The sequence below is a fragment of the Mesitornis unicolor genome, unplaced genomic scaffold, assembly GCF_000695765.1.
Source record: "Mesitornis unicolor isolate BGI_N332 unplaced genomic scaffold, ASM69576v1 scaffold33884, whole genome shotgun sequence".
Lineage (NCBI taxonomy): Eukaryota > Metazoa > Chordata > Aves > Mesitornithiformes > Mesitornithidae > Mesitornis > Mesitornis unicolor.
The window spans coordinates 57,080-67,409 of NW_010180039.1; the positions used below are offsets into that span (position 1 = coordinate 57,080).

A 10,330-nucleotide genomic window follows, 5' to 3' on the forward strand; every position below is an offset into this window, starting at 1 on the left:
TTTTTTTTTTTCTTCTATCCCTAGTGTGCTGGAATTTTTTCTTTCTTACTTTTCGGGTGGTTGGGGACACTATGGTATTATGATTTCAAGGTGTCTAGCTCTACACAGGATGGGGATTTTCGTTGTCTCTATTAATAAGGCAGAAAAACCTCTAGGTCAAAATCTTCAGCTGCTGTGAATCAGTCAGCAAAACTGCATCTTGCTTAGCATCGTGCAGACCTTTCTGGGTTTTGTTCGTCACCAGCAGCACATTGAGCTGTGCCTGAAAGCTGACAGAGGACTGGGAGGGCTGAAGTGCAGTGTGTGTCTGTAGCCACGCAACATTACCTTGAGTTTCTGTATGAATTTGGGGAGTGGGCACAGGAAAGGCTATGCTAAAGCAGTCTCATGTGGATGTATGGAGGAAGAAGGGTATGTTGGTTGGTTATATTACATTAACTCAAATCAGAAGTACCTGGGGTTTTTTGTTCTTTCTCAGCTGTAGTTATTCTGCTGATCTAACCTTCAAATCTGGGAACAGGGCATAGTAAGAATGTGAGAGTAAATATTGTTCTTAAAGATTTGGAGATGCTCTTCAAAAGAGGTACAGCCAATGTCTTTCTCCATTAAACAGTCTTTATATTATCCATTAACATAGACCTTTAGGCTTAGCTTGCAGAAAGTAAAATCTTGGGAGTATAAAAGGAAGTCTTAAAATGTAATTTTTTTAAATTTGAAATTTTTAAAAGCTAGACTCTTCAACAGTGTGAATTCATGCCAAATAGTCCATATCCAGTGTTTAGATAGTCTTTTAATGTTAATTAATATTTATCATTATTTATACACAGAATTTTGGCAGAGTGTGAAGGTAAGGAAAGACAATGATTATGATGTAAGAGTAAAGAGCAAAAAGAGAAACCATTCAGTGCTGAAAAACCACTACAGCAGTACTTTCTGTTCTCTGATCCTTCCTCTTCTGTTGCAAACTGCCTGCACATTCCTTGCACACTTACACTGCATTCAAAATGTAACTTAAATGGAATATCATAGTCAGTCAATACCTGCTGGTAACACAGGAGTGCTGTCCATATACTCTTCAGCAAACATGTACAGCTTTTACCACCCATTTATTTATTTCTCATATCTTGAAATAACTGTTTTGATCATTTGTCCTGGCATAAGTATTATGTAGGATGTCTAGTGCAATTTATGAAATTTTCCAGTCCTTAATTTTGTTGATTTAGTTATTTCTTAACATACTTTTTAACATACTCATGTAGGTAATAATGTATTGCTGTACCAAAGTTTTATTGCGGTTGGAGCTCAAATAGGACTCTCTTCCTATCAGGTATTTTGACAAATGCATCTCCTTTAGATAGTGAAAAACAAATGATCACCACTGTGAATTTTGATTGCATGTCATAGGGAAAAATGGCTTCATTCTGTTCATAAAGAAAGATAAGAGAGTATGCTGAAAAATCCAGGTTTCCCATGACTATTTCTAAATGATTGATTATGGAAGGCTGAAGAGGATAAATAAGTTCTCCAGTAATTTAAGTGTTAGAGTAATCTGCGGCATTTATGAGAGAAGTCTGACAAATTTAGGGCATGTCTGCATTTTGAGTGTGCATAGCTGTGTTTACAGATCCACCTAGTGGAGGTACAGCAGAAACTACAAGATTTTTTTTTTCCTGCTAGCTTTTCTTTCTCGGATTGTATTAGCCGAACTGATAAAGGTGCCCTTCCACTCGCAACAGTTTGTGTCTCGATTTGATTGGCATTGCAGTAGCAGCTGCAAGGTGCAGTGTCTTTCATATTCCTCACTGGTGCGGACTAAGTCAAATCTTAGGCGAGGATAGTTGGGTCTGGCAGCAACAAGAAATGAACTTGGTTTTTACCATTTGCAATTTAAAGTAAATTACATTCAGAATGCACGCTCTGAAATATGTTTTCACATTTATCTTCTTTCTACAGGAATGAGCTGGAACGCCAGTTTCTTGAGCTGTTGCAGTTCAATATTAATGTTCCCTCCAGTGTTTATGCCAAGTATTATTTTGATTTGCGTTCCCTGGCAGAAGCGAATAACTTGAGTTTTCCTTTGGAGCCCCTCAGCAGGGACAGGGCATATAAACTCGAGGTAAGACACTTTCTTTTTAGGTTGCTGAGATTCATATGTAGGAGGATTTGAAATTTTTGTGTTGTTTCTCTCTTCTCACATCTATTCCCAAATATTCACAGAATCACAGAATATTAGGAGTTGGAAGGGACCTCAAAAGATCATCTAGTCCACCCCCGCTGCCAGAGCAGGATCACCTACACTAGAATAGGATCACCTATTCCCATAAGATATTAGAATATCATGTGCCCTGATTTTCTTAACTCTTTCATTTGTGCTTTTGGTATTCATGGACATGGGGACAGCTTTTTGGCCTGATTTGCTTCATACCTTGTCTTGCTTTCCATTTCCTTTTCAGTTCCCGTTGCCAGACTTGATCTTGTGAAAGTATCCACAAGTTTTACAATGACTGTACACAGTCTGGTTTTGTGTGCTCATTTGATTTCTTAAAACTCATTATCTACCTTAAAAGAATTTTAACAAGTAGTGCTGAAAATAACTATTCCATGTGCTTGTTACTTGCTACTGCTCCACTGCACGTGGATCCAAGCCTGTTATCTTACCTGGTGTTATTCTCTGCAATGGGAAAACAGAAATGAGCACGCACCTTTAGTGAATAAATCATGAATGCTTATGAGACCTGAATGTGCAGAAAGCACTATGTCGGATGGTCTGGACCTGTGAAATGCAGGGCACTATGAATTCCCACAGACGCAGGAGCAGTTTAAAGTCATCAGCCAATTTTGGGCACTTTGCAAGACTGGAATCAGTTTTTCCTGGGCTTTTGGATGTGAATTTTTTCAAATGGGGGCATTATTGCATGAGCGTGCACACATTTTGTCACTGATTTTGAAGACTGTCATTAGATGCTGAATGCTGTTAACGTGGCATGTCTTTAATTACGCAACAGATTTGCACTGGCGATTTTTTGCCTGTGGGTTAGGGGGAGCTTTGCATGTTCTGTGCTCCTGTGAAACAGGCAGGCAGTCCTGTGCATGTTTTTGTGGGGGGAAATGGTGCGTGGGAAGGTTAATTGACTTGTTTGTGACTGTAATGGGAACAGAAAGCGGTGGAGAAAGAATCCAAGCAGATTTCATGAAAGTCACATTTCTGATTCTTTCTAAAGACTCTCTCTAAATTTTGCAGATAGCTCCAATAAGAATATAACTTAATTCTGTGTATGGAGTATGATGTAAACTTGCATCACATTTTGCTTCTATGGAAGAAAAATTTAAAAACTAAAAATTCATTGGGATTTTAGTCTTAAATTAAAAGAGGTATTTTACTAAATTATTAGATGGTGAGTCTTGATAATAAGTGCCATTACATATATTAAAATTTAGTTCCTTTTTGAAGATAATTTAATATGCAGTGTTTCCCAGCACTGTCAGTCTACCTCTCACACAATGTATAACAGCAGGTTACAAATGAAGGTAACAGCAGTAGCTCCTAAAACCTTATTAGAAAAGAAAATAGGAAGTTACTGTAAATACCCAGAGAATACTGGTGGTTCTTCTGTATTTAGTAAAGAGAAGGCATATTTAAAAACAAATAATGGAATAGTTTTCTCTGAAACTCTTATTTACTGAAGCTCAGTAAATTCTTCTTATGAAAAATTTTGCCATGTTGGAGGTGCTTTGTGCTGCTAGCAGAAGTTGGCTGTAGCCCTGCTAGCCAAATAGGATTTCTTTAGGGAAGAGGATGAGTATCTGCTGTGAAACCAACTCGGTCTACAGCTCCTGCCTCTGTCCTGGGGCCAGAAGGAAGGAAACATGATGGGAATTGCCTTGTTCCCTGGCAGTACTCGGTTGTCATTAGTGTGCCCTTGAAACTAGTAGACAGCATAATTTGTAGCCTAGCTCCTTGAGCACAGTTAAGCATTTAGCTTGCCAAGGGTTATCAAAATGCAGCTGCAGCACTTTTCTAGGTCTCTCATGTGCTGTTCAGCCCGGAGTTCTCTGTTTTTAAGACAGCTGCCTGGATTGTCAGGTGGAGTACATGTAGCACCACACAGGCTGTGGTATTTTTGGTACTGAGAGAAAAGCTGCAGTCGGTGATGAAAGACGGCAGACTCATAGCAAGTGTATGTATGCAGTGGAAGGATTCGCCTTGTCTGGTAAACTGAAAGGACCTTGCTCGCTCCTAAGATTTAAAACAACTTATTTACCGACACTGGAAATCAGAAAAGGTCTTGCATAGAGAAATGTTTATAATATAACGCATTTTTGCTGCTTTTGCATTTTCAAGCTCTTTTATATAACTAAAGCAGGAGCATTAGATCTGACATAGCAGAATATACATTGCTATTTCTGCAGATATCATGAGGTTGACATACCTGTGCTGAGAAAAAAAAAAAAGGGCAGAAATGTCTTTTAGATGACTATATGAAAGTAATTTTTCCTTACTTTTCATCAGCCTATGCCCTAAAAGCATCCTAAATTTGTTAGACTAGTCCACCTAATGGCCAGAAACCATTTTCACAATCCCTCTTTTTCTTGTTCCTGTTGTATGGAATCATGCAAGTTAAAAATGGCAAATAACCTTTCATTAGATCATCCAGTCTGTCCACCTGCCAATGCTGTTTGTTCCAACAGGCATATGTTGTAGTGTGTTTTCTCCTTCCTTTTAATTTTGTCAAATGTCAAGGCTTCCTTTGCTTCTTCTGAGAAACTATTTTTTAATATGGGAGATTTTTCTGCCAGGAAGCCTGTTGGGTATCCAACCATAATCCACTATTTTGTAATTTCCTACTCTCACACCTGGTTATTCTCCTGTGTACTGAGCTAAATATGAGTCAGATTCTGCTCTTTGGGGTAAGTCCACAAAACATGCTTACCCTACTTCTGCTTGTGATCTTAGCATTGTGCTCATTTCAGGACTAGATTTTGTAAGAGATTTAACTGACTGTATGTTGTCTGAGCTTTTTATTGTTCAGATAGCGCTTGAGCACATAGTTCAAAGGGTTTTCTTGACCCTAAAGTGGTATAGTCCATAGATCAAACAGACCAAAAAGAGGAGAAGAAGATGAAAGTTTAAGTAGAGAAATGTCTTTATATCCCTCCAACTTCCTGCTGTCACAATGATTGATTGTGTCCTGCGTGTTTGGTAAGTTCAGGACCCTCTTAGCCAAGAAGTGAAGGGAGAACAGAACTCCCCTGCTCTTTTGTCAGGGCTAGGCTCTTCTTTTCATTTTCCATAAAGTAAGGAGAACCCCCATCATCACAACTTCTGGTTGTCCTAGTGATTTTTTTAAAAATTCTCTCTCGTCTGTCCATTTTTTGGGGAGTTGCAGCACTTGCAGTTGTGAGCCTTTGTGCATTCCCAGCAGTGAAGCTGTAGCCAGCCCTGCTGCTTTCCTGCCCTACACAAACATATGCACGCAGCCAAAATTTATACTGTGGCCTTTCTCTCCCCTCCTTACCCACTCCTTTCACCAGTGACAAAGTCTCATCTAGACTGAACAGAGGAACTGGCTTCCAGTTCTGTGTGCATATATATAAAGGGATAATACATATTTATGCATTTTTCTAGGTGATTACAGATATTACAGTCAAGTCCAACAGAATTTCACATGATTTAATACTGTTGCTGTTTTTAAGAATATTTTGATTTAATGTGAGAAACGGTCCCTTGCAACTGTGAGAAATCGGTTTCTTTTTTTTAGCAATAAAAGCAACAGAAATATCAGGTGACAGAAAGTTGTTTATAAGTTGTTTTGATTTATTTTAGCTGAAGGAAAATAATAAATATTTACGATTTTCAGCTTTTGTCTTGTTTCCCCATTTGTTAAGCTCAGGTTGGCTCACTAACTTGCCAAATAGGCTCCAAATGTAAAATTTGTAAATTATTTGCAAATGAAGAGGCCTCTTTACATAGAGGATTGCTTTAAACAACAGTGAATGTGTTTCTTATCCATATGATGAATCACCAGAGACCAGAGATGCCAAATATTAAGTGCCACTTCCAAGAAAAAATTCGTTTTTTCTGACCATGTGCCAGAACAGAAATTTTCCTGCAAAACAGGCAATTTGGAAGTGATTACCTTCTCTGGCTGTTAGATGTCTAAGATGATGCCAGATTTGGCAGCTGAAAGAAGCTGAGCTCCACCTCTGTACCTATTTGCAAGCCATGCCTTGGCACATGAGTCCATGATTGAACTCTTTTCCTCTGTTGGATTTGAAATCCGATTGAATTGCATAACCTTTCTTAGTCCGAGTTCCTGGTTAAACTAAATAAAATGTTATTAAGCAGTTATAAGCGAGTTAAGTTATGGTCTCCAATGCAACAGGAATATTTCTTTTATTTTATTCTGTTGTTCTCTTCATGTGCACCAAGAAAGAAAACTCTGTTCAGGAATTGTCTTAACAAAAGGAGATTCAGGTTCCAGCTGAAAAGTAGCAACTGGTTTCTTGATGGTGGTTTGGTGGGATTTTTTTGTTTGTTTTACTGGCACCATATAAGATAGCCTGATCACATAGAAAGCACCATCTCCTTTCGAAAGGCAGGTAAACGTCAGCTCTGGAAAAACAGGGTGAGTATTCTGCCAGACCATTTATCAGTGGAGAAAAATACCAGAAAATTTTAAGAAATAAAAACAATAAGAGCCATCTTCTTTATGAATTCTCCAAATATACTTACAATTTCTACAGTTGTTTTATTTATGTTTACCATATAGCAGTGGGTAAGGATTGTCAGCCACTGCAATGGGGTTTGTGATGGTTAACCTGTAAGGAAAAGGCTGGGGATCTGCTCACTGAGTCCTTCCAAACTGACTGTAGCGGGCAATGCAGTGGCAGGGTGTTTCTTTCTTTTAAGACCAGTGAAGTGAGTAAGAGGATCTGGGGAGAAGCTCTTCATGTGTTTTGTTTAATGAAGTGACTTTTTGTAATTCTAGCTATGTGTAGAAATCCAGGTTTGATTTTATTTTACCTGTATTGCTGTGGTCAGTGCAACTGAGGTTTTGCCATTCTTTTGTCTTACAGGCCATTTCCCGCTTGTGTGAAGATAAATATAAGGACTTCAGGAAAGCTGCAAAGAAGCGGTCAGTCAGTGCTGACAATCTGACTGTGGTTAGATGGTCCCCTGCTATTATCTCCTAACAGAGGAGACTGGAATATTCCTACGGACATACTATTTCATCCATCCATTTTTTTGGGGTGGGCTGGGGACAGAGGGGTAAAAAAAAAGACGACTTTTGATTTTTTTTTTTTTTTTAATTTTTAAATCTGTCAAGCTGCCTTTACAGTGCCTCCCCATTGTGTAGCACACGAGTAAAATACTTAGTGAAGGAGAAATGGAGAAATCAGTGTTCGGGAGAGAAGATGGGCAACAATTTTTTTCTCACTTTTACTAACAGCTTTACCCTTTTTATGAGGAAACAGCAAATTAGGTGCTTGGAAGAGGAAACAAAAAAAATGAAGTAGAGGCAGAAAAATATTCAGGAACTGTGCCATTTTCTAATATGGTATACTCACGAAGAGAAATGGCAGCGTGAAAACAAACCGCGTAGTCAAATGACTCTGCATTACAGGAATGAAGTTGGGAGAGTTCCGTCTTTAAGGTTTCTCTTAATATCCTTTCTATTTTTTGTTGGGTTTTTTTTGCATTCTTCATTGCTGCTTCCCAGGATAAATTCTTCCCCCTTGCACAGCAGCAAATACGAAGTCTGTATTTACAGTAGCACAAGCCCCTTAATAAATAGTGTTGGGTTTTCTCACTGCACTTTTCTCTCTAAGCTGTCTTATTAGCATTATTCTTCATAATTATGCATATGTTATATTTCTTGTATGCCTTTTATTGTATTTCAAAAGAGAGAACTTGACCATAGTGCTGAACCAAAAGTGTGTACAGGGATCAGAAGATCTTCATAATTTCATGATGTGTTTTATTTATAGTATACTTTGGTGCGTGTGCCTTCCTGAGTTCTTGGAATCATTTATTTTTCCTTAATATAAAGATACAGTTATTCAGATGATGATGATAGGACTTGGGCCAAATCTCTCAAATTTGCAACAGATCTTGTGGTCCTTTTTGCAGATTTTCATAGGATTAGAAGTTTAGCAGAATTCATTTTGAGGGAGATTTTTTGTTTATGGCCTGACTAGTTCATTCCTTCACCTCCAGGTCTATTGTTGCAAGCAATATTCTCAATTTTTGTATGTTTACTTTAAATCAAAGTGAGTCTGTTTGTATAAAATAAAAAATAAGAAAAAAAATTGTTCCAGTAAGAATGCCTGTAGAAGAGCAGAATGGAAATCTTAACAAGGTATTTGTCACAAGTAGATTCAGTTTTGAAGGTTAATTACGAACCCTCATGTTTTTCGGTGCAGGTGCTTATAGCAATTAAAAGTAACGGGACTGTGAACATAATTTTCAACTCTGATGAAGCTCTTCTGTTACTGTTACTAGTTCCCTCTTACTGTGGCTGTTGCCTCCTTGGAATTTGTAAGAGCCTTTTATAGAAATTAAGTGTGATTTCCGTTTCTTTTTTATTTTGCACAGTTTAGAAAGCTGTAGCTGAAAACTCTCAGTTCCCTGAAATCCTTTCTTTGCGACTATCACTAAAATGAATGGCAACAGCCGGCCCCGATTTATGCACTACTGTGGTAAACCATAAAGATTCCATATTTGTTTTATTAAGCCCTATGGGCTTGTAGCAGACCTAGGGCCCAGAGATGCACAGCTTCCAGTGCAATGCTAATCGGATGCCTCCAGGCAGAGAGGCACTGACAGGATTGAAGTAGTAAAACCAAACAGTTTTCTGTTAACTTTCTAATGTGATTTGTGTAGTTTGAGACATGAAGGTTTCGTCCATAAATTCTCCTGATGTCTTTTGGGCCTTTAAAATAATCTAATTCTCATCGCTTCTTGTGCCAATGCATCGGAACTGTGAGTATCCATGTCCCATTTTTCCCTTGAACATGGAATGTAAGGGAAGTGTTTATAACAGTACAAATGCAAATTGCAGCATTTAAAACCTCTTTACAGATAGTATCAAAAGGAACATTTTCAGAGCATTTGAAATTCATCCTTTATAAGCATAAATTTAGGCTTTAAAATACGTAAAATATTTTGATTTATCAACACTTTGCTAAACTATTTTCCATGTAACTTGGTATCAGGAATATTGGTTTTATCCATTTCTGGGTGATAGAGATACAAACTTCGGATTATGTAAAGATCTCAATGCATCTACTATAATTTTTGTGAAGTTTATTAAACTACTTTAAAGATTGTATAGTCTATTTATTGTATGTATGTACATACAGTCTGATACTTTAAAAAGTGGATTCCGTAAAACCTGGCTCAGTCTTGTTTAGACTATTGAATATCGTTTTAGCCTTGTGCACTGGACTCTACCTCTGTATAGGAGAATTTTCCATATTCTTAATTAGTACTGATTCTGTGATTAACTTGGTTATGTTTCTTGCACTAAGAATTAAAAAAAAAAAATCTGCTGTAAGTGTGGATTTTTTCTTTAGTTTAAGTTTTGATGTATGAATCCTTTACATTTAGGTGGATATTTCTTTCCCTCATGGTTATAGAATAATTCTTTGCTTTTTCTTCTGGTTTGTTCCAGGATTGCCAAAAATAAGTACCTGTCCGTAAATCTTAATGAGTGTCTTTTGTTTGCAAGATATTCTTTACCATGTAATTAAAAATTAATTATTATTTAGGACTGTGTTGTGTTTAATGTAGTTTTTTTAAGCATTACTGTATGAAAAATGCCATTGCAAGGTTAGAGAATCACCTGGGGTGTGAGAAGGGAGGAGAATCAAATAGCAGTTTAATTAACAGCACAAATACAGTGTATTTTTCATTTCAGAACCTGAAACTACATTTGCTGTAAATGTTCTCTGGATTAAGGTTTTCGTTATTGCTTTGGTCACGGGCTCAGAAACAAAAAGGTGTAGGAGATGTAATAAACCTGTCCCTTCAAGCATCATTGTCTTAATGAATTATTTTCCTATGTTGAGCCAGAGGGCCATTTGCTTGGTCACTTATGCATTGGTAATTGGATAAATATTTGAAAAATGCATCTTGTAAGGATTTTTATTCATGCATCCCTCTGCAGCTCAGAGGTGTTTCTATAATTCCTCTTTCCATCTGCAGGCTTGTTTATATTTCATTTTTTGTTTATATTACATTTTTTGTCAGTGATGCATGCCAGTCTGACAGACGCTGTTCTTTGGGGCTGAGAGCGCTGGAATCTCGTGATAAAGTGCAAAAAGAAGA

General features: G+C 37.5%; 1 protein-coding gene across 2 annotated transcripts in view; it reads left to right on the top strand.

Annotated features, from left to right (window-relative positions):
* CCNY (cyclin Y) overlaps positions 1-7,262 on the top strand; it is a 46,430-nt gene extending 39,168 nt beyond the window's left edge. The window contains exons 8-9 of one of the 2 annotated variants that reach the window (XM_010182986.1): positions 1,954-2,116; positions 7,078-7,262. In XM_010182986.1, the coding sequence (XP_010181288.1) occupies positions 1,954-2,116; positions 7,078-7,194 (280 nt within the window). In that variant the 3' untranslated portion in view covers positions 7,195-7,262. The remainder of the gene's footprint in view (positions 1-1,953; positions 2,117-7,077) is intronic. The other variant, XM_010182987.1, reaches the window with a different exon arrangement.
* Positions 7,263-10,330: the final 3,068 nt, after the last annotated feature.